Source organism: Rhinolophus sinicus, chromosome 12, assembly GCF_057876585.1.
Source record: "Rhinolophus sinicus isolate RSI-liver-muscle chromosome 12, RSI-T2T, whole genome shotgun sequence".
NCBI lineage: Eukaryota > Metazoa > Chordata > Mammalia > Chiroptera > Rhinolophidae > Rhinolophus > Rhinolophus sinicus.
In genome coordinates, this window is record NC_142512.1 from 14,800,817 (window position 1) to 14,826,802 (window position 25,986).

At 50.1% G+C, this 25,986-nt stretch overlaps 3 protein-coding genes across 5 annotated transcripts; all 3 read right to left on the reverse strand.

The window, feature by feature from the left end:
- Window positions 1–5,073: 5,073 nt before the first annotated feature.
- BACC1 (BPTF associated chromatin complex component 1) lies at window positions 5,074–7,921 on the reverse strand. 3 transcript variants are annotated; one of them, XM_019719210.3, is made up of 6 exons: window positions 7,752–7,918; window positions 7,465–7,559; window positions 6,755–6,856; window positions 5,897–6,087; window positions 5,578–5,682; window positions 5,074–5,339 (listed from the first exon to the last, which is right to left on the reverse strand). In XM_019719210.3, the coding sequence occupies exons 1-6, from the start codon at window positions 7,770–7,772 to the stop codon at window positions 5,275–5,277; spliced, it is 579 nt and encodes a 192-aa protein (XP_019574769.1). In that variant the 5' UTR covers window positions 7,773–7,918; the 3' UTR covers window positions 5,074–5,274. The 3 variants fall into 3 exon arrangements, with proteins under 3 accessions (XP_019574769.1, XP_019574770.1, XP_019574771.1); XM_019719211.3 differs by having other exon boundaries at window positions 5,074–5,335; window positions 7,752–7,912; XM_019719212.3 differs by lacking the exon at window positions 6,755–6,856 and having other exon boundaries at window positions 7,752–7,921.
- Window positions 7,922–8,103: 182 nt separating this feature from the next.
- Window positions 8,104–9,904, reverse strand: RNASEK (ribonuclease K). Its single transcript, XM_019719215.3, has 3 exons — window positions 9,693–9,904; window positions 8,911–8,987; window positions 8,104–8,486 (listed from the first exon to the last, which is right to left on the reverse strand). Exons 1-3 carry the CDS (start codon window positions 9,768–9,770, stop codon window positions 8,345–8,347), a joined length of 297 nt encoding a protein of 98 aa, XP_019574774.2. The 5' UTR covers window positions 9,771–9,904; the 3' UTR covers window positions 8,104–8,344.
- Window positions 9,905–11,880: 1,976 nt separating this feature from the next.
- On the reverse strand, window positions 11,881–24,622 carry ALOX12 (arachidonate 12-lipoxygenase, 12S type). The gene is made up of 14 exons (XM_019719209.3): window positions 24,375–24,622; window positions 23,625–23,826; window positions 22,449–22,530; window positions 22,219–22,341; window positions 21,999–22,102; window positions 21,583–21,743; window positions 20,382–20,525; window positions 19,349–19,558; window positions 16,421–16,507; window positions 16,025–16,194; window positions 15,417–15,538; window positions 13,202–13,302; window positions 12,919–13,089; window positions 11,881–12,804 (listed from the first exon to the last, which is right to left on the reverse strand). The coding sequence occupies exons 1-14, from the start codon at window positions 24,507–24,509 to the stop codon at window positions 12,625–12,627; spliced, it is 1,992 nt and encodes a 663-aa protein (XP_019574768.3). The 5' UTR covers window positions 24,510–24,622; the 3' UTR covers window positions 11,881–12,624.
- Between the last annotated feature and the right edge of the window lie 1,364 nt (window positions 24,623–25,986).

Here is a 25,986-nt window from a genome sequence, read left to right on the forward strand (position 1 = left end):
TTGTCCTGCGACCGGACGGCCCCGCCAGCTGCTTCCCCTCGAGGAGGTGGGGAAAGCCCCGGGTGAGGGCCAAGAGACGCTCAGGAGACCTAGGCGTCCGGACTCTTGCTCTCGACTCCCTTCTGAATCCTTTTAGGGATCCAGAGAGACAGACTCCCGCCCATAGCCCGCTCGCCCTCCCCCAATCCCATCTCACCAGGGCCTCGGGCACCCGCCCGTCGGCTACGCTTGGAAGCTGGCGGGACGCCGAGGTCCAGCGCGGCAAGTAGTCAAAGCTCGGCAGTGTTTGGCTCCTTCCACGAGGGGGCGGACGAGCACTAGCTTCGCCTCGTCCGGTCGTCTCCACCCGGCTTGGGGGTCCACTCAGACCCGGGCGCAGGATCCGTTCGGTCTGGGCGGCTGAAACCTTCGTCCTCCTCCCCTTTGCGCGGGTTTATTCTGTCCCTCTGTCTCCTAGGAGGGGACTAGGGTTGGGCAGAGGGAGGCAGAGTTAGGCGACAGAGGGGAATTTTCTCTGAGGCAGGGGTTCCTACCTGGGGTGAGAAATCCTCTGGCTTTGGGAGCAAGATCAATGGGTGGGACATGGAGTGGGGTCTGAGCCCTGGGAATACAGGGTTTTCCTTTCTAATTAAGCTAGACTATTATCTGTCTTTAGAGGTGGATTTTAAGTGAACATTAATATGTAAGTTGGGTGGGGTGAACAAAGAGAAGGGAAAACCGGGAGGGTCTCAGGGTAAAAGAAAGGTGAGAAGGCAGGATGAGGCCTGTTAACCCGAATTTTAAGTCTCTGGGATATAGGCATGGGTCACACCTCATTTTATTTTTTTTAATTTTTTTTTTTTTGAGGAGATATTGGGCGGGGAAGACAAGGTTCATTTGGAGAAGGGAGGCCAGAGCTGAGTCCAGCTTCTAAGCAGGAAAGTCTTGGATTTGGGCTTAAGAGAGTCTCCAATTGCCCAGAAATGACTGACCATTACCTATGAAGCTGCATATCTAGGTCTGGGTGTGCAGATTTGAGGGTATCTTTATTTGGGTACACAAAAGAACTGCTGAGAAAACTGGAAATCAGGGACCACTAGGGATTCAGGATGGTGAGGTGGCTTTTGCATGTGAGGGTTACTTTGGTCTCTGCCCATTTGGAGGTAGGCATTAGACTAGGGGCTCCCTGTGGTATCAGGATGGAGTTGATTTTGTGTTATCTGGTCAATTGTGGAGTGCATATTTATTATGGGGTGTTGAGTTAGTTTGATTGTTCTGGGCACTGGGGGCTGTATTCAGTCTTGAGGGTGGATGGTAAGTTAGGCATGGAGCTGATTTTGAAGCTACATTAGTTCTGGGGATTCTGAACCCACAATTTGGAGATTGTCATCTTGGAATATCAGGAGAACCTGCTAGGTACTATTCAGGAGGTGGGTGAAGGTTTTGTTTTAGAGATTCATAGTGATTGGTGTATATGGACAATCTGATTTCAAGTATATAGTCATGCTGATTTGGAAGTGCATCCTGTTTGGGGGTGCCATATACGTTTCAAGGAGCAAATTAATTTAGGGGACATGAAATTCAATTTGAAGTTGTTGGTTTTTTTTATTAGCCTGAGGTAGAACATAATAGAAACCTGGGAGCAAATTTGAAGGCCTCTGATTAGGGATCCATGAGGGGGAGCAAAACTTTCTATTTGAATGTTGTGGAAACTTACTTTGAGGAGGGGATATTCCTGTTTATGCATAGATAGCCAGGAAACTTTTTTCCAGGGGGAGAAACAAGGTGAGGGTCCAGAGTAGGAGACTAAAATTTTGGGGTATCCTTATTTTGGGGTGTTTTGTCACTATTTGGTTGCATTTGGTGAAACTGAGGGATGGATCTTAAGGTGAGATTGATTTGGGGGGGTCACTTAATTTGTAGTATGATGCTCGGTTGGGATGTCCTTTGCTTATAGCTCCCTTTCACTCCAGATTCTAGAAATCTCATTCTTTAGTGAACCCCCAAATATGCCCAGGATTTGCAGGGAGAAATTTGGAAAGGGAAGGTATTTCCTCTTATTTCTATGTAGCCTGGATAGATCTAAGGAAGAGAAGGTGGTTTCAGATTCTGAACCCCAATTTCTTAAGGGAGCATGCCTCAGTTTGGGAGAAGGTGGGAGAAATGGGGTGTCTTGTGGTAAAGTGGACACCCTGACTAGGGCAGTTGCTGTTGAAACTGGCAAAGAGAGGTGGTGATGGGATACAAGGAGGTGATTCTTGTACCCTGATTTTCTAGGATGAGAGCCCCAAACAGAAAGCAGACATAGGACTGGGAGTGTGGGTGAGATTAGGGGGGAGGGGTTCCCCACGGTTGCAGGGGGTAGAGGGTAAGCCAGGCCAGCTCTGCACGCCTGGGTCCTGCTCTCTTCGGCTCTCCTCCCCTCTCTCCCTCCCACCGCCCACCCCCCCAACCCAAGGAAAAAAAAACTGCCTGTGCAACAGCAATGGCAGATTCCAATCCTCCAGGCTTTCCTGAACCACCACGGAGACCAGCCAGGGGGGAGGGGAAGGGAGGATCGGGCTTTCCTGCTTCTCTTAAGACTGGGGCTATGGGCTTGACCTCCTGGCCCCTAGCCCTTTGAGGAGTGCCCCCCTCCCCAGTCTGGAAGCCAGGTGTCCTGGACCCTAGCCCCCGGGCGGGGGGGTGCCTGGAGAGACCGGGAGGAGGAAGGAGGGAGTGACTTCCAAAATTGGCATCGGGACAGAGCAGGGCTGGCGGGAGGCAGGCGAAAGACGGAATTTTCCTGAAAAAACGGGGGTATCTGAGGACCCCAAATTTGGGGAGCTAGTCCAGGACTGTCCTGCCAACATCCTAGATTTTTTGGGGATTTTTTTGGGCCCCCGGGACCCCTGTAGATGGGGTGAGGAATGTAGTGTTGGGGGAATCTGACTGGGGCATTGCAGCTGCCTCTCCCGCCGAGTTGGAGACGGATGGGCTGGGACCGGTTTTGGGGGGGGTGTCCCCAGTTCTGACTGGGAGTGAAGGAACCCCATCCTAAGCTCTCTTGTGGGGGTCCCCACTGCCTAGGGCACTCCCCACTCCCTGAGCCAGCCGAGAGGAAGGAGGCCAGCGATGCGACTGGGGCGGCTCCTTTCTCCTTCACCCCAAATGTGAGGGATGCACCCCAAATTTTGCTCCCTTCAAAATAGGGGACCAGGATCTCAGGGGAGAGTAGCTGAGGTAAGTGGGGAGGAAAGTGTCCCCTGTTTTCAGGAGAGACGTGGCGGTTGGGGGGGAGGTTTGGAGGTGCGTGCTGGGGTGGGGTTGGGCTTTGTCAGTCTTGGAACTGGGGGGACGATTGGAGAGGCTTTCTCTTATGCCCCTAAACTGCAGTTGCCCAGATGGAAACCAAAGGCTGAGACCAGAGGGCCCCCAAACATCCCCAGCTGTTAATATAGTGTTTGATATCTGTTTCACCCCCACAAAGGCTCTGCCGAGGATGGGAGCTGGGGGCAGCTGTTCAGTTTGGGGGCTGTGGAGGGTGGAGTGAGGAGCAAGAGGCCTTGGCAGGATTTGTTGTAGGACAAATAGGGGTCTCAAGGGAGGGGGTCTGGCATCCCTGGGGCCTAAAAAGCCTGCTTACACCTACCATCTTAGATCTTTTTGATTGCTAAGAGTTTTGGGGGGTGTGTCGGAAGGGAGAATGGTAAAGAGTGGGATGGGAGGTGGGAGGATAACTTTTGGGTTTTGGAAGATATTATTTTGATTTGCGGAAGGGATTTTGGCCCTTGGATTTTGCTTTCTGAGGGGTGATTTTAAAAAATCAAGTCCTGGACAGGAGGAAGGCTGAGGGAAGACCAACGGTGGGGGTGGGGAGAGGCATATTTGTCTCAGCTTAAACGTGGCTTTCTGGGGTGGGCATGCCTTCCTGGGCCTGATGGATAGGCTGATGGGGGTTGTTGCAGGGGGTAGGACTTGGGTCCTGGGGGCCATGGGGAGTGAGAACAGCTCTGGGGGTTGAATACCTGGTCCCCAGGTCCAGATGGCTTTCTTCCTGGGCCCTGCTGCTCCCCTTTCCCCCTGGCCTCCATTTCCTGCCTTTGGCCTCCATCTTGTGGCAGGCCCAGGGCCCAGGGAGACTTCCGGCCCCCCTCTCCCAACCATGTTTCAGCCCCACCACCTCTGGATCGCCAACTTCCAACCCTGCTGTCCTTGGCCTCCTGTCTCTCCTTGCTTTCTCTTGGGTTCTCACCCAGAGAGGGGAGGAACGGACACAGGAAGCCTTGGGTCCCTGCCCTTGCTGAGTCGGGAAGCAGTTTGTTGGTCCCCCATAGTCATTCCCTATTTCCTCCGCCTTTGACCCCACCCTAGAGATCCCCTGACAGTTTCTAGATAGGGAAGATGGTTCCAGTCTTATACTGCAAACCCTTAGGCCCCTCTCCCTCCAGTTGCCTGCTCAGCTCCTAGCTCTGATTTCTTGTTTTCCCCAACCATTTTGGGACCATTTTTGCCTTCTCTATATCACTACTCTTGGTTGTGGGGGTCTTCCCAGCACTGTCTTGTGCTCCTTTCCTCTCCACCCACCCATCCTGCTCCCGCCCCAGCAGCACACTGTGGTTTGTACGGCACTGTGGCCACGTCCAAACCACACTGTGGTGTTAGAGCGAGGGTGGGGGAGGCACCGCCGAGGCTTGGCCCTGGAGGCTACCCTGGAGAAGTGACACAAAAAACATCTGGGGCCTTCATGCAATGTTGGGGGTTGCGAGGGGCGGGGGGCGGGGGGGGCGGGGGGGAGGTGAAAAGGGAGGTATGAAAGCACTGGAAACAGCCCCTTTAGAGTCCCCAGGGAAGTCTCAGGAATACTGACTGACAGAGACCCTGGGAGTAAGTTCTACCTCCAGAGAGCAAAGTAGAGTCTTTGTTGCCCACACCCAGCTCCCCTGGCTCTAGCAGCACAGAAATATTGGCACTGGGAAGAAAGTCTGCCAATATTGGCTGAGCTGCTCCAGGCAGAGTGGTGAGAGCTGCCAAGGAGGGGCTGAGCCCCTGGGGGGCTGAGGAGAGAGGGAATGGCCCCTTGCACTCCAATAATGTTAAACGAAGACACCAAGCTGAGAGAGAGAGATCTTTATTGTTTTCTGTATAAAAATGTCCATCAGATGGACATCAAAGGGGTTGGAGGCAGATGTTTATACTGGAACAAGGTGGGCAGCACTAACAGCGTTTCGACCCTATCTCATGCAGGCCTTGCTCAGAGTCCCAGGTGATCCACAGTTCCAGGGTGAAAAGTGAGAGGGGTCAGAGGTGGAAGGCTCAGCAAGAGAGCAGAGGAAAATCAGCAGAGGTCAGGAGAAGGCCAGAATCCAGGGTCAGGCTGTCTGGAACAGAAAGTAAAATGGGCCGAGATGGAGCAAGCCCCAAGTATGCTTCCAAGACAATTCCTGCCTCCCCAAAGCCAGGCTCCTTACTGACCCAACCCCCTGCACCGTGTATGAGAGGACCTCTCTTCCACAGCCCCTGTACAAGGGAGAGGGCTCCTGCTGAGACCCTCCCCTACCATCCAAGTGAGTACTTCCTCCCCCACCCCTTCAGCTGGTGTGGGAGAAGGACTCCTACCCTGGTCGAAGTTGAGTTTCTTGGCTGGAGGAGTTTCTCCTAGCCCTTCAATATCCACCAGGTCACTGTTGGCGTCGGAGTCGTTCAAAGCACTGAGTGTCACATCTGGGAGGGGGGCATAAGCTAGGCTCTAGGTCCCCTGACTGCCACCCAGCTTCCCGAGCTTCAAGCTCTCCCTCCCTCCCCCACCCCGGCCATTCTCTGCGAACCTTCACTGGGAGAGGAAGATAGATTTGTCTCTCTTTAACTCAAGCCCAATTCTCTCACTGAACCTCAGACGGGACATTTAACCCTGAAGCAGCAACTCCACAGCCCTCACCAGCCTTTTGTTTCTTTGTGGGGGGACCCCCGGTCTCAGGGACACTGGAGCTGCTTGGTGGAGGGGCAGCTGGAGGAGGCGACAAGACACCAGATGCCACCTTCTTGGGGCCTTTCTTGGGTGACTCAGCTGGAAGGGGGATACCAGAGTCTTCATATACCTTGCGTTTCACAGTGGCCTTTATTTGAGCCCTGAAGAGAAGAGGAGCAGGTTAGGGAGTCATCAGAGAGGATTAGGGAAGAAAGAAGAGAAGGGATGCGGGTAATGGGCCACCCTGAAGGAATATTGTGGAGCCCCTTCAGAACCTAGATGAGAGTCCAAGTTAGGGCCCTAACCCTTTGGTAGGGTTCTCATATTCCTGAAGCTTTTCACTCACTCAGGGCAGATGGTGTGAAGAATGGATTGCCTGAACTGAGTAGCGCGAAGGGCCCATTTCCTAATTCTCTTCTGGGAGAGATGTACGGAAGTGGAAGGCTACCAGATAAGCCTTGGTGATGTACAGGTGGATTCTGATCAACTAGTTCAGAATCACAATATCCCTGGAAACACTACAGTAGTAGAGTCTCAAAAGATCTGTATAAATAACCAGGCGACTCCCATTACCAAATTTAATTACCGAGTAGCTCAGGCAACCTTAAATCAAAATGCTTGGAAGGTCCTGATTACCATAACATTTTAGTAACTTCTGACCAATTGTGACAATTCTTTTATCTTTCAGTCATCAAGGGGATGGTAACAAAACTAGCAACACAGTAGGAAAGATGTTGAGCTGGAAGGGAGTTCTGAGGAAGATGGAACAATGGTTATGGAGGAAGAAAGCTCCCACCCCCCTTTCTCTACCAGCCAACCCTCCCTCACACTGTCCGTTCCTTGATGACACAGCTGATGTGATTAAGATCGTCCCCAAATCGCTTCACAGCAGCCCTCAGCATCTCTATCTCCGTTTCCGTCCACTTGGCACTGTCAGAAGGGGAGAGGGGAATAGCGAAAGTGGGAGGAGGAGGACTATGCATTCCACAGCAACCAGCCTCCTCCCCCTAATATCTGGGGTCCCTCCCATGGATCCACAGAGGTCCTCCTTTAAAAAAAAAACAAAAAAACTCAAGATCCCATGGGAACCCCAAGGACCCCCCTACCACATTATAATATTGCAACCACCACCACCTTGTAAGAAAACCTCTTCCCCATCAACGTGAAAACAGCTGCTGTAAATAGCCCACTGAAGCCAATTCAACATGTAGGAGTCTACAAACTGAAACCCTGAACATAGTCTGCAGCAGTCTGAGGGAATTCCACAAGATTTTGGGTGGATGGGTAGTGGTGGTGGTCTTATGGTCTGCGGTTCACAGTAGGGCAGAGCTGTGAAAATGAGTCCAGGTTCTGAGCCTCAGTCTGTGGTGTTATCTGTCATTCATTCAACAATCATTTATTAACACCTGCTCTGCGCTGTGCCAGGCACAAAGGCAAACTAAAACTAACATCTGTTCCTGCGCTAGAGACAGTCCGTGTCAATGATCGAGTCTAAGCGTCCGCTCTCAGCGTTCACGTCCCAGTTCGGGCTCACGTACCCCGCGGGGGAAGAGTCGGCCACGGGATGCAGCTGCATCGTCAGCTCCCCGAGCTTCGTGAAGGCAGCACCCGCCGCGGAGAAGATCTCTCCGACCTGGGGGCGGAACAGCATTACCGGGAACCGGGGCACACCCCCCGCGCCGTCCCGCCGGGAGTCCCTAGCCCCACCCCAGGCTCACCTCCCGCCTCCCGCTTCGCATCCCGGGCGGAAGAGCCCGCAGCCAACTGGGGGGGCCCCCGCCTTCCCGTGGCCGCCAGGGAGCGCTGTCCGCGAGGGAGGTCGAACCTTTGTGGACGCCGACGTCATGGCCCTGCGCGCCTCCGCAGGGAGACGCTGCCACCACCGCCGCCGCCACCACGGAGCCGGCACCGGAGAGCCGGCGGGTCGAACCCCTTCAACCCGCGCAGGAAGTCCCGCCCCCCTGCAGCTGATTGGTTCAAACTTGGCAGCTCAGCGCCTCACCGCCGTAGTGACTTAGGCCGCTTTGGCGCACTGAGGGAAGGAGAGTGGATACACCGCCTCACTTCCGGCCGGGCTTCACTCCACTTCCGTCAAGGTTGAGGGGTGTGAACTTGCCTACTTGGGGGCCGATCTCCAGCCCCCGAGCCCGACCCCCAAGCCAAGCACAGACACAAGGTTTAAGAGAGCAGTTTCTCTTTATTGTGGTACGGGACAAGGCGAGGGAGCTGGAGGAACAGGTGACGGCCAGTCCCAGCCTCCCTCCACTGGGGCCTGGCACCAGAGATTGGAGAACAGGGATTCAATCTCTCTCCAGGGAACGCGAGTCCCGCAGAGGGCACCAGAATGGGGGATCATGAGAGGGTGGGGAGAGTCTTTAAATAGAGGAGGGGGCTGAAGAGGGGAAAAACGACTGTGCTCTAGCGCACCATATATTCCTTGCGCTTATTGAGCCGAACTTGGCAGAAAGAGAAGCCTCCAAGGAGGAGGTAAAGGCTCGCAGCGATGAAGCAGTTGTAGCTCACTTGCTCGTAAAGGTTGTATATGTTCTGGGGTCCATTCCTAGGGGTAGAATTAGGCGGAGAAGTGTTCAGGAACATTAGTAGCCAACACTTACTCAACACTTACTATGTGCCAGGTATCCTTCCAAGTGTTTTTACGTGTATTATTATCATCTTATTCAAGCTTCTATTATAGTGGAGTTCTATTATAGCATCCACTTTGCAGAGGTGGAAGGAGGCAGAGAAGTCAAATAAAATACGTAAAGAAGCCACACCTGAAGTGGTGGGTTTAGGATGGCCGCTGAGGTCCGAATCCCATGACCAATTCCAACTGCTAAAGAGAGCAGTTCTCAGCACGCACCCAGTTCCCAGGCCTCTGGGTCCCAAGTATCAAGCTTGCAGCAATTCCCCGCCCAAAATTCTGATCTCAGGCTTAGCCACCTCCCACTTGCCCCCAACCCCACCTCTCCCACCTGACAACTTACTCAAAATCTTTCTCCGTGAAGGGAACGTCCTCAATTAGCACAGCGGAATGGACGTTGAAAAAGATTCCGAGCATTATCTGAAAAAAGAGAATGGGTACGTTTTGACCTCAGGCACCTGACCTGGTCACTCCCTAACCTCCTTCCACTTCTATTATTGCCACAACATCTGGGTTTGGGAATTTCAAGAATGAGCTGGGATTAGAGATGGCTGTTGCTGGATTCAGACTCAGTCATCCGGAACAGGGCGTGAGGTGGTGACATAGAGAGAACCTGGCTGGGGCAAGGACAGGAATAGTGAGCAACCCAGGAACCTAGATTATCCTCCTCGCCAGAGGCGTCATTATCACGGGACACAGCAAAAAGGGTCAGGAGGAATGGACACTCCTTCATATTTTTTCCTGGAGTGGGGCGGATAGAGTCCTGGGGAAACAAAGCCCCAGCTACCCATTTCAGGAACAAAAACTCCCTTTCCTCTTCGGTCCTCCATTTAATTCAAGCATCTCTCAAAAACCCAGCTCTTCTTCCTTTTACCAAGAGGAGTCTCCAAATTTACCAGCCCGGGCTCCCATTCCAAGCTCCAGAAGCTGCTTCCTCCCCCACTACCCGTTCCGCTCCAGTTCCCCATTTCTCAATCTCAGTCCTGTTTCGTTTCCCAGCGGCTAATCTACCACCCCCTCCAGCCTGCCTGCTGCTTCCTGAGGCCTGAAGTCTCCTTGCCTTCCAGCCCTCCAACCCCGGGGCCCATCAGGCCCTCTCAGGTTCTCGCCAGCCAGTCCCCTCACCAACATGATCACTCCCCAAGCGCTGAGGACGATGCCGCAGGCGGCCAACTTGGGCCCACAGCACAGAAGCGACGCCATGAAGGGAGTCGGGAATGGTTTAGATACGCGCCGCGTGGAAGGCGGTGAGAGGAAGCCCGGGATGCGCCGTACGGGGAAAAGCGAGCCGTACTCGGGGGCTCGCGCGCTGGAGGACAGAAAGACCCTAAGGAGACCGAGGGGGCGTGGCCTCCGGACCCAACCATCGTGCTGGTGGGGCGCCAGGCGGAGAACGCTGGTCGACTCCGGCTCCTCTCGAGACTTTGGCGGGAAAAGGCGATGTCTGAAACCAGATTAGTCTCTTATGAATCTTTTGTTGACCCATGTATCTGGGGCACCAGTATTGCAGAAGCAAGGGCCTCCGGTTTCTTGGTCCCCCCCCTCCAGGTTGGAATGGGAAGAGCCGGTATATCACATGACCAATTTTGGCAGATCACGTGACGAGGAACAAGGTAGTAGCTGCTGGCTGGGAAAGAGCGTAGGTCTTGCGGAGCTCCTGGTAACCTTGGCTATGGGCTTTTAGGAGTAGAGGGTTGGAACTATCTGATTTTTCTCTCCGATACCGTACGTAGTTTCAGGTGGTATCCTGTGATGGGGAAATGGTAAATGAGACAGATTTGCACCGAGAGAGAACGCCTGCATTTCCTCTCTACTTATTCCCACCTTTAAAAATAGATATTATGAGGAATACTTAAGTAACTATTTGTTACCAAACATGGAATACTGAATAGTTTTGGATGCCAACTCCAGGAAAAATAGAGGCGTTAGGTGAAGTCTAGGGAAAACAGATCCTGAGCAAGTTGTGAAGGTGAGTGGTCCTGCTAAATGTACTGGAGAAAGGAGTAATACACAAAAAGGTCACTGCTTCCCTACTGTAAACTAAAGAAACGGATTATAGGTCCTTTGAATAAGGTAGGATACAAGATTTAAAAAATATGAATAGATCATCCTCCCCAAATAAAAAGTTTTTATACTTCATTAAAGAGAGACAGATTTGTAATAATTACTTGGGCAAATAGGGGTGTTTGAAGAACACAGTTTTGCACTGAGCTTGTTGTACATAATTGAGAGGGGTCATTTTGATCCCAAGACCCCAGAACTAGACAAGCTCACTAGACAAGAAACACTGTCTGGTTAGCATAACTTTGTGGTATTTTTCCATTTACTTTCTGCATATTGTTCTAAAAGGGTTGTGAAAGAGAACTTGGAAACTGGGAAACACATAGAGAGACCCCAGAATGCTGAAGGGGCTGGGAAAGTGGCCTTGAGAGATGAATTTCATCTTTTATTTGAGACTGTTTGGGAAAGGAAGTCATTTGGAGGCGAAGATTTTTTTTTTTTTTTAAGATTTTTTTTTTTTTTAAATTGGGGAAGAGGAACAGGACTTTATTGGGGAACAGTGTGCACTTTCAGGACTTTTTCTCCAAGTCAAGTTGTTGTCCTTTCAGTCTTAGTTGTGGAGGGCGCAGCTCAGCTCCAGGTCCAGTTGCCGTTGCTAGTTGCAGGGGGCACAGAACCGGCAACCTTGTGGTTGAGAGGACATACTCCAACCAACTGAGCCATCCGAGAGCTCAGGGGCAGCTCAGCTCAAGGTGCTGTGTTCAATCTTAGTTGCAGGGGGCAGAGCCCACCATCCCTTGCGGGAGTCGAGGAATTGAGCCCGCACTCCAACCAACAACTGAGCCATCCGGGAGGCAGCTCAGTTCAAGGTGCCGTGTTCAATCTTAGTTGCAGGGGACAGAGCCCACCATCCCTGCGGGACTCAAGGAATTGAACTGACAACCTTGTGGTTGGGAGCCCACTGGCCCATGTGGGAATCGAACCGGCAGCCTTTGGAGTTAGGAGCACAGAGCTCTAACCGCCTGAGCCACTGGGCCGGCCCCTGGAGGCAAAGATTTTTATTCTGCCGTAGAAGAACCTTTTTTTTAACGGAGGGCGCAGCTCACAGTGGCCCATGCGGGGATAGAACTGGCAACCTTGGTGCTACCAGCACCATGCTCTAACCAATTGAGCAAAACAGCCACCCCTGAGAACCTTATTCCAGGAAGTTTGGGGGTACGTGTGTGATTAGGAGAAATAGGACTGGAGAGAAAGTTGCCGGAGAACAGAGTCAGGAATTTTTAAGTTGGTCACCAAACGTGAAGTCTAGCTCCTGGGAAAGGAGAATAGGTTGAGGTAGTTCATTTCTCTAAGAAATCTTTCCCACCCACCCCTGAAAGTATTCTCCGGATATTTGCAAGTAGGGTCAGTGCCTCAGGCTAGAGCAGGGTACTTTGGGCAAGGAGGTACTGCCACTGAGGGCCAAATTCAGCCTGCAGCCTGTGCACATCCCTCTAGCAAAGCGGGGGGCGGGGGGGCTTATTTTGTTTTGTTTTTCATTGTTAAATGGTTGATTAAACCAAAAGAATATTTTGTGACACATGAAGTTTCATTATCCATTAATAAAGTTTTATTGGAACACAGTCACACTCATTTATTTTCATATTGTCTGTGGCTGCTTTTCACTACAATGGGAGTTGAGTAGTTGTGACAGAGATGGTGTGGCCTACAAAGCCTAACATTTTTATTATCTGGCCTTTTACAGAAAATGTTTGCTGCCGCCCTGGGCGAGTGGGATACTGATGTAGGAGATTTAGTTGGGGTAGGAAATAGAGCACTACCATGTTTCCCTGAAAATAAGACTGGGTCTTATACTAATTCTTGCTCTGAAAGACTCATTAGGGCTTATGTTCAGGGGATGTCATCCTGAAAAATCATGCTAGGGCTTATTTTCCGGTTAGGTCTTATTTTTGGGGAAACACGGTAGCAGCAGAGACTTAGGAAACCATGAAACTCAAGATGGAAATGTCAGTCCTAGAGCTGATCTGAAGTTTTCCAGGTGGGGGTACCACAGAGCTCAGATAGTGATGCTGTTCTCTATGTGGCTTGGCTTCAGGTACTCATAGGGTAGGTCACGTTGCTCATTCCGAGCTGTAATTTCCCTTTCTAAGTTTTCCAGATCTGTTTGGAATTGGTTTAGTACAGCCTTGGCCTTGGGACCGGAGAAATACTTTTCTTTGTGATGCCCCAGAGGCACCTAAGAGAGAACAAAGGATAGTCAGTTTCTAGTCTGAAGTACCTAGAGCCTAACCTCTCACTCTGATGTTTCCCTTCCAACTGTCATTTCCCTTCCCCCAGAGTCCTCTTTTACCATATCTGGCTGGCGTCGACCCAGATGCCATGTGATGGTCATTTGAAGACAGGCCTGTTGGACATCAGGTAGTGAGCCCATCACTGTGGCCATTGTCACATCTTCCTTGGTGGTGGGTGGGGGCATCCGCATTGTGCATGGGGCATTAGGGACCCAGGCATACCAGTCCAGCTGGGGGAAGAAAGTACAACCCTAGGATCCTTGTACTTAGGGTTTGAACCCCTGTCTCTTCCTTGGGCATCCCAAGGGACCTTCAGGGACCTGGGCTTTCAGCTGTCCATACCTGGCCCTGGTTGATGGCCCCATGCTGGGCAGTGCACGTGAAGACACACATGGTGAGGAAATGGCAGAGTTGATTCTGAGACTGGAAGGAGACAGGGAAACCTGGGCAGGAAAGGAATAGGATTTAGAGGCTGTAGCATGAGAGAAGAGAAATAGAGGCTGATGTCTTGGGATGTTTTGGAATTGATGGGTGGTTGTTCATTTATTCAAATATACAGAGGGAAAAATGTATACACATTTTAAGAAAGGAAAACTGTATTAAAATTGTAATACTCAATATATACCAATAACAAAAGGTGAACACAAGTCACGTTTGCCTTCTGCAATTACAAGAGGTGCTCAAAGTGGTTACCATCAGCATCCAGACACTTCTGATTACGGCAAACTGCTGCTTGAACAACATTGACCAAAGTGTCCATTTGTATACATTTTTATGGCACCCCCAGTATTTTACATCAGACATGAGTTTCAATTCAGGCTCAAGCAAAATAGTTTGTTAACCTTAGGCCAATTACTTAACCCTCTCTGAACCTCAATTTCTTTGCTTGTAAAATGTGAATGATACCTACCTTATAAATGAGATAATGTATCAAAATCACCTGTTATGTAACAAGTGCTCAGAAAATGGTAATTATTGTGGGTGTGGAAGGGTTGGGGCTGAAAGATCGAGTGATTAAGTATCTTATGCCTTAAAATGTGGTTAAGAATTTAGGACTGCCTCTTTCTATTCTTACACAGGGAATTACAAATGCCTGAGTTATGAGGTGATGAATAAGAGAAGTCATAGATCTCTAGTGTCACAACCAAGAGAAGCTTTCCTCAAAATTTATCTTAGACTATTCATTTTACAGTGGAGGTGGGGACTCAGAGACCCAGTAATCCTATCAGTTAAGTGGAACAAATATAATCACTCCCGTTTTATAGATTAAAAAAAAAAATCAAAGACCAGAGAGATTAAACTGCTTATCAGGACACATAATTGGGAAAAGGCAGAGGCTGACCTTGAACTTGGGTTTCTTGACTGCTAATCTCAGGCTGTTTTTAATTTTAGCACATGTCCTCTAACAAGTCTGTTGGGGAAATTAGGAAAAGGTGAGTTATGAGAACTGAGGGAGAGAGAATGAGAGGCAGTGGAGGTTAAAGTTAACATGTGAATGTTTTATTTTCCAAATGTAGTAAATACTTGTTGGGGAAAAGATGGCCAAGCAGATCAAGAAGAGTCTTTTGGGGACATGTGGAGCCTAAGGGACAGTACTGAGACGTCCTAGAGAAAGTTTGGTCCTGGAAGGGTGGGGGTGGTATACCTCAGATTCTCCAGGGAGAGGCTCCTCTAAAGTGCAGATGTTGGTCTATTGCATCCCCAGGGCCTGGCATAATGTTTCCCCAGTAAATGTCTGTAGTTGTTCCACAGAGGCAGAGATACTGGTGTGAAGTATGAGGAGCAGGGACTGAAGCATGATTTGAAGCAGTCCAGGCTGGCCCACGTGTGAGAGAGAGAGAAGAGGGTAAACCTAGGAGAGCTCAAGAAAGGCTCTTTCTTCCCCAGCGGTTAAATGTGGATTGGGGGGGGGGGCGCTAAAGTTAGTGACCAGATCCTAAACTAGTGGCTAGATGCTATCAGGGGTGGGGGGAGACCGGACTGGCCAAAGGAACGTGAGCCCCAAGGAAGAGGGCACTGAGTTTGGGTTTCAGCCAAAGCATGTACAGTATTGGCTTTGCACCTAGAAATGACCTTGCACTGTGGTAGTGTGTGGTATGCCCGGACCCTCTGTGTATGCTGGGCAGTAGCAAGAAGGAGAAGATAGGAAAAACAGAGTGGGTCATTGTGGGCTTTGGTGGGAAAATCTTCCCATTCATATCCTCAGGTAGGAAAAGACAATCATGAAGAGAGAATGTGAGCCCCAGAAGGGCCTGGGCAGATCCCCCACCGGCTGTGGTTTTGGCTTCACTGAGCCTCATGCTCTGGCAGGTTAGGGGAAACTGTGACTAGGCGTGGGGGATGGACATAAAGATTGATGGCCAGGGTCTCTGGGGAGGAGAATGCTTGGGTATATAGAATTGTCCTGAGTCTTAGGAGGTGGAAATGGCTTCCAGGTGTTTCATGTGTGGAGGGAGAGAGGGTGATGGGGGTTGGGATCATGGCCTTAGAAGGGCAAGGCTGAGAAGGAGCTCTGGGCAGTGTCTGAGGAGCTCCTTTCTCTGGGAAGGGATCTCACCTCGGTCCTGGGCCTGGCACAGCCCCACCTCAGTGATCTCCCGACACCAGGCCTGCAGCTCAGGGTCCCCTCTCACGACATCATCCCCATGGTAGAAGAGCTGGATAATCCCCTCCACATACCTGCGCAGAGGAGAAGGGAGCTGAGCTCCTTGAGAGTAGAAGGCTCTAGTCTCTGACCTCTACTCTTTTTTTGTCCATCAGACTGCCACTGTGTTTGAGTATAGATCCTTCAAGACATGCCTTCTGGGACATTGCCCAGTTCTTTCTACACACTAGTGTAGGAAAGGAATGAAATGTGGGTCATTAGTTCCAGGAATTCTCTATACATGGTTGATAACCATTCTTCCTGACAAAAACCCTGATTCGTCCAGATCCCTCAGTCTCCCCATCCATAGCTCTCCCGGCCTAGGCTCTCTACTCCAATCCCAGCCTCTTCCTTATCAGACCCTACTCACTGAATCCTCACTCTTTGTCATCCCTCCCAGGATTGAGTCTTCTGCTCCCCGTCTGGACCTTGTTTCATGTTCCTTTGCCACATGCTGACCTCCCGCCAAAGCTTCCCTCTCCCCAATGCCCCTCCATTTCTCAGCTCCCACTCTCACCCACCGGGCAATGATCTCCCAGAGCCTTAAAGCATCGTGGGCATAGAGGGCACTTGGGAGTCCCAGCAGGCCCCGGTCAGCCAGGTCGTCAGGAGGACAGAGGGAGCAGTAGGTCAGGTGAGCCATGGCCCGGCGGAGCAACTGCACATGGCCGCCTCCACCTGTGTTCACTCCCTGGGACAAGAGAGATGAGAGGCCTTGAGCAGGAAGACAGCACGTATATAAGCAGTTCACATGTGGGTTTCCACATTGAAAGACCTGAGTATAAAGCGACAGGTTATAATGTAGGCTGAGGTGAAGGGTCAGGACATTCACACAGGTTGGTCTGGGATTTTAAAAGTGACAGGAGGTCATAGAGAGTTGGAGAATTAGGCTACTCCACGCCCCATGGCCTCCTTACCTTATCAAATATCCCTCCATCTGAGATGAGTTGGGTCCGTGCCCGCGTGTTGATCTCCATGGTGTAGCGGGTGTGTGGGATCAGGAGCTGGATGGAGAGGGTTGGAGGGGGTGGTTTATGGAGCACATGCTTGGGTCCTTTATTGGGAAGTGGTGCCCAGCGTGTTGGCCTTCTCTCCTCTTGATGCTTTCCTCCTTGCCAGTGCCTTTGCAGGCTGGTCTCCTTCTGCTTCTCTGATCACTTAGTCTCATGCTCTTTTGTCCTCTGTGAGTCAGCTTTGGAGCTAGACTGACCTGGGTTTCAGTCTACACTTCACCACTCACTTTGATCTTCATCCAAGGTAGTGGACCCTCTCCTCTAAGTGTTAATCTGTCTCATCTCCTGTCTATCACCTCATCTGTGTGATCACCTATATAGCACCTCATCTGTCAATAGGGGTTGATAATAGGGTCCCTTATCTCAGGAGGCAGTGGTGATGCTTATGTGAGTGATGTATGAAGAGGGTGTAGTATATACAGAAGTCCTCAAGTTGCAACTGTTATCATTTATCTTCATTATTTCTACCTGGCGTGTAGGTGACTTTTAAGAATCAGCCTCTTGGTAAGGGGGGTGGGGGGTGGGGGGTGGGAGATGAGGGTAAGGGGGATCGAATATATGGTGATGGAAGGAGAACTGACTCTGGGTGATGAACACACAATGGGATTTATAGATGATGTAATACAAAATTGTACACCTGAAATCTATGTAATTTTACTAACAATTGTCACCTCAATAAATTTAATATAAAAAAAAAAGAATCAGCCTCTTTTGATTTTTTTATTCTTATAGCTTATATCTGACTCTCTACTCATTATCAAAGCCACACCTCCATCCTCTGGTTGCTTCACTGTTGGTTTTGGGGGGTGGGTATCTTTAGTCAGAATCAGAGGAGCCATATTGAACTACCTACTTCAGCAGCAGAGGGGCCGTCATCAAATCTGCCCCACCCCCAATTAAGCAGTTTGTCCCCCTCTATTTTTAATAGCTTTAAAAAAATAGCTTTCCTTAGGAATTAAAAAAGGTCCCCTGATCCTCACATCCATTTCCCTTTATCTCAGACTAGTATTTTGCATTTATTTCCATCCATTTTATACACAGGTTTCATACAGTGTTGATATTTATCTGAGTTGTTGATGCTGGATTCTGGGAACGACCCACGAGAGACCTTTGGTGTCAAGATGTCGAAGCAGCTCATATTAGTCTGAAACTTTTCAGAAAGTTCATGAAAGATGCTGAGTGTCACACAAAGCCTAAAGTCCACACAAGGAAGGAAGATACCCGAGGACAAACAACTCCTAATGATAGTAATAATAATTGCAAGAACTAATGGCTTTTGTAGCTTTCAGCCTATATCACCTTGTTATGTTGTTTCATCCTTGAACAACCCCACGATGGAGCTCCTGTTGTCCCCATTTAGAGATGAGGACACTGAAGCAAGCACCTGGTAAGTACTAAGGTCAGGATTCAGGATTCCAACCCAGCAGTCTGAATCCAGAGCCTACACACATCACCTTTCTGACATTTGCAGGGTAGTTCTCCTGTGTGTCCTGATAACAACTCGGGGGTTCACCATGGATTGAAGTTGTTTTGGTGAGTGGATATAGGTAGGGAGAAGGCTGAACTAGTAAAGGGGGATTTTAAGTGTGAACAGAGGCTTAACCTATTCAAGAGGAGAAGAAGATGGTGATGCAGGAGCGCCATGAGACCAGTAACATCCAAGATTCTAATGATCACACTGGCCTCCACCTTGTCTGTGTTACCCCAGACTCAATGAGGCCAAAGCTACGGCTGGCCAGGCTTGGGGGTCGGGGTGTAGGCCCCAGCTTGAAACACAGTTCAGTTGTTCTTACCAGGTACTCACTTGCATACTTTACCAATATGTCACACTCCATGGACCTAACACTGAAAACCTCATGTTTGCTTCTAAAATGGCTTCTTCTCATGACATTGCCGTTTTTGACAATTGTCTTAGTTCATAAACTTCTATCAGTGTTGTGCCTTCTCTGCCACGTTCCCTATATCTAAAGTGTCATCAAGATTTTGAGAATATTTTTAACAAGCACAAGTCTTATGTTTCTGCCTTCTGCCTAGCACTAGACACTGAACTCACTCTTTTGTAAATGTACAACACGCCCACCCTGTGGGCTCTGATGTATTGCAGAAGCTTAGACCTCTGATCTTTCTTTCTCATCTTATTCCCAGGCAGGTTCGCCTGCTGTTTCCTCCCTTCATCAAGTCTGAATGTTTTCCTTTTCATTCCTGTCACCACTTCGCGTGTCTTTCTCCTCTTCTCTCCTAAGCAGGTAGCCTGTTGGGGTTTTGATCTGTTTTGATCTGTTCCTACTTAGCAGACTCCTCAGTTGGGGTGGGACATTGGCCATCACTACTATAATGTTTATAGGCTGTTTTTTTGTGATTTCAGATTCTAGTTCCAGATAGTGTTCTCTGGTTGGTCCTTATAAGCATCGCTTGTCTTCCTGCCTAAACAGTAAATCTTCTAAGGCAGAAGAAAGGTTTTTGTTTTACTAACAGTATTCCAACAATACTCTACACCCATTGTTAGATTGTCAGATCTCTGGAATTTCAGAGGGTTCCCTTATGTCTTGAAGAAATGTTTAATGGTTTGACTCAATTAAAATACAAGGCTTAAACTATTGATACAATTTTCCTTCTATTCTCGCCTCTTTCTTTTAACTATTCACAAAGATATAGATAGATAGATAGATAGATAGATATAGATATAGATATAGATATAGATATAGATATAGATATAGATATAGATATAGATATAGATATAGATATATGGCTGCTGCAGTATCATTTAATATTGGCTGTTTTCTCTCTCTCTGGGGTTTGAGGGAGTTGGGACATGGAGGGTAGAGGATTTACCTTAAAGACAGGATGCAGTCCCGGAAGGCACCTCATGGTGGCGACAGCGACAACTTCAGCCACTAGATGAGTGTTCAGCAGATGGTATTGGAGCTGGTGCAGTTGGAAATCTGAATTTCGGACCCAAGACTTTGCCAGGAGCCAGGCAAGTGGAGGATCTGAGGGCAGGAACAGTGGTGGGGTGGGGACGCTGGGGTTGGGAGGCTGGATCTGGGAAGAAGAAATGAAGCATTCATTGAACTCCCACTTTATCTATGACATTATGGGCAGCATTCTTGGGGAAACAAAGAGGAGTAAGTAAGATGATTATTTTCCAGGAGGTTATAATTTATAATCTATAATAGTAGGAGGAATGAGGACCCTTCTGTTCTGCCCCTTACTAGCTGTCATGCCATGTGAGAACCACGTAGGTCAGGTTCAAAGCAGGAGTCCAATACGGAGATCCTAACAGTGGTTTGGGAGAAATATGACGGAAAACTGAGTTAGGATAGGAGAATGAAAAGGAGGAGCCGGATGTGTGAGATAACTGACAGTACTTGTTCACTGACTATTGAGAGCTTTGGGAGAAAAGATATCCAGGAGACAGTGGGTATTTAGAGTCAGAGCCTACTGGGAGATTAAATAGTAATTCTCAAATTGTGTTTCCAAACTAGTAGCATCAGCATCACTTAGGAATTTGTTAGAAAGGCAAATTCTCAGTCCCTACCCCAGATCTACTGAATCAGGAAATGTAGTGGTGGGATCCAGCAAGCTGTGTTTTAACAAGCCCTTCGTGTAGTTCTGAGGCACACTAAAGTTTGAGAACCACTGGGTACAAGATGAGAAGTCCAAAAGGCCATTATGACTCTTGAACAGTACTTCCAATTGGGTAAGTCAGGCAAACCAGGCTGCAAGCTAAGAGTGGCATGAGGACACATCTCACTGCGTGAGGATGGAATTTGGAAGCCAAGAGCCAGGGGGCTGGGTTGCTGGGAGCAGAGGTTGGGGTGAATAGAGAGCAGTGTTGGGAGGGGGAGTGCCCAGAGCACCTCACCTGGATGACCATGGGTAGCAACTTCCCACTGGGTTCCATCTTCAGCATGACGAGGGGGGCAGCCAGGTACTGCTGCTTTCCTCTGATCACATTGGCTGGAATCCCATCCAGTAGGATAAAGTCAGCTTCAAACAGGCAACCATTCTGGGGAAGGGAGGAATGTATCCATGGTTAGAGTTCAATCCCCAGAGGGCCAGGGCGAAGCTGGTAAGACATTTGAGGACATTTATCTAGCTTGCCATCATCTTACATCAGTACCAGAGTCCTGTTGGCAGAACCAGAGCATACAGTCTTCCTTCTATTCTCTCCTCTTTCTTTTAAACAGCCAATATTAAATGATACTGCAACAGCAGATATATACTGTTGCAGTATCATTTAATATTGGCTGTTTTCTCTCTCTGGGGTTTGAGGGAGATGGGACATGGAGGGCAGAGGATTTACCTTGAAGACAGGATGCAGTCCCGGAAGGCTAGTCCAATCCCTCTAGTTTTAAATTAATGAAGAAACAGTCTAGCGTGGGCTGATGCCTTGTGCAGGATGTGTGGTAGTAGATCTGGGTTTAGAACCGGGCTTCTCAGTCCAGTTTGCATTATAGGCAATGGAAACTGTCCTTTTGTCAAGAAGGCCAGGCCCCTTCATCATCCCTCAGGGGTCTCCCTGTGATTGGCTACCACTAGCTCAGCAAACACTCTTCCACTCCTTGTCCAAATCTCACCTCTTCTGCCAAGTAATCCACAGAGGTTCCCCTGACTCCCACTGCCACCGAATCCAGACACATATGTACGTGGACATGCTCACATCTTGCCTTGCTCATCTGCCTCACACTCAGCTCATCTTTTCCAAACCCAGCCCTCCTCCAGGAGACCTCCTCGATTCTCCTCACCTGACAGTGCATTCTTCCCCTGTCTCCCTGCCCATGAACACTGGTGTCAGGAGCATTGTCATCAGTCAGGGAATATCACTGTCCCTGATAACATCTCTGGCCCCAGCTACACCCTGGGAATCCATGCTGGGAGCTCCTCATAGTTTCCCCTCCATACTTTATCATCTCTGGGTTTTTCCAGCAGAGGACTCTGCACCAATGGTTTATCACAGTGGTTTATCACAGCCTCCCTTCCCTGACTCATTGTTGGTCCTTCCCCTTCACCACGTGTCCTCCCCACACAGTCAAGGGGAGAACAATGGAGGGCAGAGGAGGTACCTGGAGTTCTTTCTCCAACTGGGCCCGAAGCTCCTCCATCCCCACGGGCACCACTAGCCGGCAGGGCAGAGAGGTGGAGCGTCTCAACAGCATGGGGTTGGCACCATTCAGGAACTGGTAGCCAAAAAGCTCATCATCCTGCCAGCACTGGTGAACCTTCTCTGTGGGGTCGGGGTGGAGGGTAGAAGGATATTCACCACAATCCAATGATCCTCCTCCAACCTCGACTGCAGTGATTCAGGCATACGACCACCCTGTATCCAGCCCCTGTATTTTTATTTTTCAGGACTCTCTGAAATGGCCAGGCATGATCAGATCTCATCTGGCAAGGAGTTATGGGGGACTATGGAGTGTGAAGGGCAGACCATCCAAAGGGGGACATCAAGGGATTATAGAGACCTAGGGGAACCACTGACCAGCCAGGGTGCTCTTCTGACCCCAGAAGATCTGACGAAAATCCTCGGGGTGGTTCCAGGAGCTCAGGAGGGTGTAAACATGCTTGAGGACTGTTTCCATTGCCCTAGGACAGGTATCGAGGTATGAACCCATTTGCTGACTCTTCAGCCCCTCACAGTTTATCACCATTCTTGAATCTCCCGGCCCTTATTCCACTCTGAGCTCCAGACTTTTCCTCACCTTGCCTTCAGTGACCATTCAAAGTCCAGCTTCTTCTCCTCATGGAATCTCACATTTAGAGGTAGATCATTCTCACCGTGTGCAGCTATTTTCAGGGGTAACCCTTCCTTCCAGGTGGCCCAACTAGGAGATGGGTACAAGGCTTCAGGGAGGGTGTCCAGTTCAGCGATGTGGGCAGATTCAGGTAAGGGGGAATACAACTTGGGGGTCTAATATGGGTGGGTAGTCACCAGTATGTCTGTTGCCTTTCCTTCAGTTCCTTCTCTCGATGCTTCTGGAACATATCCAGGGCATTGTCTCCTGCCAGGCGGGCTGTGGAGACATTAAGATGATTGGCCACACTGTGCTTTCCCCTGCTTGTCCTTTCCTCCTTTCTATAGTCACAGTCCATGAGTTTAGTGGTGCTCTGTTGCCGTTCTCTCTGGCTGGGCCTCATTCCCTTGATTCCCCAGACACATTTATCTCATCTTTGCCAACTTTGCACTCCTGGTTTCACTTATCTCAGCCTTCATCTCTTACCTTGACACAAAAATGTCATGTTTGCCACACTTTCTTGTCCCTTAACTCATCTTTCCCTAGCTGATCCTGTTTCATCAATATCTATGGTTGGATAAATCGCCTGAATTAAGGTGATAAAATCTTTATCACCCCGATGCCCACAGCTACGTCTATTATATATTGCTTTGGTGAATTTCACATATCTTGAACCTCACCTGCCACACTTGCAGCTGCCCTCAAAAGTTCTGTTTGCTTTCATTACCTGACTTCATCTTTCTTAGATGTACCATCATAGCCTATATTTACTGACTTCTTTCTGCTCTTGCAGTACTTACACTCACCTGTCTCACAGTCATATATTTCATGTTGCCATCCTTACTGTTCTTGTCCTCATTTGTCTTTATATTCATCTTTCTTATTTCCCACAGTAATTCAATATTTGCCACCCCTGCCCTCACATTTGTCTTCCATGTTTTTCCAACCAAACCAGCTCTCCACCTCATATCATTTATTTGCTTTCCTTAACTGTCTCCTCTCGGGGATCACCCACCATCCCCTATTCCATGTGCTACCCTTACCTGTCCCTGCCCTAACTTGTTCCCAGTCATATACAGATCTCCTTTTCACTTTTACTTTGGCTCTTCAGTTTTCCAGCATTGCTGCAACTCCCATTTCCTGTGCTCACCTTTTCGGGAGGTGGGATCTACACATCACTTATTACCCTGTCCAGTCTTACTTCCAGCCTTTGTAATTCTGTGTATAACTTTGAGATTTTATAACTCCCCACCCCCACCACACCCCCCATTTGCTGCCTTCTCCACCCTTAACCTGTGAGCACCCACTTTTTTCAAGCCCCTCCTACCATAGTCCCCAAGCCCTGCTCCCACGTCCCTGACGCTGCCCCTCACCGGTGCCCTCGGGCAGGCTCAACACGCCCTCGCCCTGCACCCAGCAGTAGCACGGGAAGGCAGTCTCGGGGCAGGCTCCGGGGCCCTGCACCGTGATGCGGTCGCAGAACCACGCGTTGTCCACCAGGGAGTGGTGTTTGCGCAACTTCACGAACTGCAGTGGCCCCAAGTCTTCGGGAACCTCGTGCTCAAACTCTTCCTCCTGTGGGGACCAGAACCCAGCCAGACTTAGTAGCAGGGACCCCGGAGAGGACTTTTTACTGGGGGTGCGAGGGTCCTTTATGGAGGCCAGTGACAAGGCCTCCAAAGACAACATACCCTCTTTCCCTCCTCCAGACACCTGCGTGGTGGGTCTCAGAAGCCCCATCGCACAGGGAGGACGAGGGACGCGGGGCGTGTCCCGCAGTGTCTTCACCTGAGGACTGAGCACCGTCACTTACATGCGTGCTCTAACTGAGCTCTCACCGCGCGCTCTCTGATGAGCTTCCCCTTTGATCACTGATCCCATAATAGTGGCCTGGGGTCAATTGGGGAAGGCGTGGAGGCTGCGAGGCCTACGGTCGGTGGAAGAAGAAACGGGCTGAGCCCCCGCCCCCCACCCCGGGCCCTGGCTTTGACCCTTTCTCCGCCCAGGCGTCCCAACTCCTGAAGTCCCAGCCGACACGGTCGCGCTGTCACTCGCCGCAGCGCCACCCTCCCGCCGTGAGCCCAGCCCCGGCCAGGATCAGGGTTCCCGCTTCCCCTGCGGACCTGGCCTCGCGTGGGCCGCAGCTGCAGCTCCAGCTCTGCCTCCCCGAGCACCCCGACCAGCCACAGCTGCACGCGGTTGTGCGACCCGGAGAAGAGCCAGGCCCCGGTGGCCACGCGGATGCGGTAGTGACCCATGGCGGGCTCTCCGCAGCTTAGGCGACGGGGAGCCGGGTCCTGCGCTTGTCGGGCCCGGTGTTGTGTGTCGAGGCACCTTAGGGCCAGTTCCGGACCTTTAAAGATGGGTCTGGGTCTCCGCCCTCCTCACAAAGTTCGGGCTCTCCCAAGTCTCCGCCCCAGACTAGCCCGAACCTGCGAGTGACTGAGCAGGTGTGGGGGAAGGGCCACGCCTCGCGCTAGGAGCGTAGCTGCGGGAAGATAAAGGGGTCCTGGCCTGGAGGACGCAAAGACAATGGATGCCCACAGGTTTCCTGAACCTCCCGGCAAGGCCTGGTGCCAGGAGCCTAGGGGTTGGAGGGAGCAAGGATTAGGACACTTCCTAAGGTCTCCAGGCCTTTGGGAGAGCTAGAAGGAAGAGGGAGTGAGCTGGCCTTCCAAACAGTAGGGACAGTCTCCCCTTTTCTGTGCTGGATCTAGGGAAGACCCGCCTGGGAGACTTCGCTGGGCTGTACACATGTTCCGGTTCAGGAAGTCTTCAGTTTCTAAAGTCTACCGCATTTGATGCCACTCCTTTAATAAATGACCAGAGGTTTCCCAGGCTGCCTAGAACCTGGAAAAGTAACAGCTCAAAGGCTTGTTCCCTGCCTCTCCCTCAACCTGGTTTCAAACATCCTGGCGTTAGGACTTTAAGTACACCAGGTATTGTGAGAGGCCTACCTGAGGCAGGCCAGTGGAAGCCTCCTTTTGTCCAACCTTCATAATGGGTGCAGAAAATGTTAGGGACCTGGGTGTGAGGGTACAGTATGGAGTCACTTAGGGCCCTAGCATACAAGGGCAAAATCCATGAACTTTGCCCTTTCCAAGTGAATACAGCCTCTTCCCCTTCATTATGGTCCAGGTAAATATTCTGGCCTGATTTTACTGACCCTGGTGCCTGCTCTCCCTACCAGAATTCAGTTTTCCTCCTAAGAACTTATACGGGTATGTAAAACAGTTCTTATTACATATAAAGTTCCATTTCTTTCTTCTCCCTTCTTGTCTTTACCCCATCCCACCCCCACTCCCAGCTATTTCCGGCTCCTTCACAATATTCAAGGGAGGAAACCAAGGAGAGAGGCCAGTGCTGGCTAAGGACTTTGCAAACATTAGAAGGATGATTCAAGGTTCAGGCTTTGTCACCTGTTCTGGCATAGAATTAACCCCTGGTCTTTCACAGAAGGTAAAAGTATTCACAGACTCAAAAGGAATAGAAGTTAGAAAGTTTATTTAAGAAGAAAGGCACTGGCAGAGAGGCTGCTGAGAGGCAGAGTCTCTAGTGGACAACTAACTGCACCTAACTTCAGGTTAGCTTTTTCTTATATAGGAAAGGGGAGTCGGTCAGGCAGGTTTGAGGGCTGACATCCTGACATTGTTTCCTGGGGTCTGGTCTGTTTGAAGATAATGTTATCTCCAGACTCCAGACTCAGCCTCAGCCTGGGGCTTTATGTGTCACCAA

Bases quoted from the DNA above. Each gene is read 5' to 3' on its own strand.
- ALOX12 (XM_019719209.3), bottom strand. From the start codon at position 24,509: ATGGGTCACTACCGCATCCGCGTGGCCACCGGGGCCTGGCTCTTCTCC. The intron at 16,508-19,348 runs GTAAATCCTCTA...CTCTCCATCCAG, and splicing joins GACTGCATCCTGTCTTTAAG to CTCCTGATCCCACACACCCG. The intron at 16,195-16,420 runs GTAAGGAGGCCA...CTCTTGTCCCAG, and splicing joins ATGGAGGGATATTTGATAAG to GGAGTGAACACAGGTGGAGG.
- RNASEK (XM_019719215.3), bottom strand. From the start codon at position 9,770: ATGGCGTCGCTTCTGTGCTGTGGGCCCAAGTTGGCCGCCTGCGGCATC. The intron at 8,988-9,692 runs GTGAGGGGACTG...CTCTTTTTTCAG, and splicing joins CTTGGGGAGTGATCATGTTG to ATAATGCTCGGAATCTTTTT. The intron at 8,487-8,910 runs GTAAGTTGTCAG...TTCTACCCCTAG, and splicing joins TTCACGGAGAAAGATTTTGA to GAATGGACCCCAGAACATAT.
- BACC1 (XM_019719210.3), bottom strand. From the start codon at position 7,772: ATGACGTCGGCGTCCACAAAG. The intron at 7,560-7,751 runs GTTCGACCTCCC...TTCCGCCCCCAG, and splicing joins TGACGTCGGCGTCCACAAAG to GTCGGAGAGATCTTCTCCGC. The intron at 5,340-5,577 runs GTAGGAGTCCTT...TTTCTGTTCCAG, and splicing joins GAAACTCAACTTCGACCAGG to ACAGCCTGACCCTGGATTCT.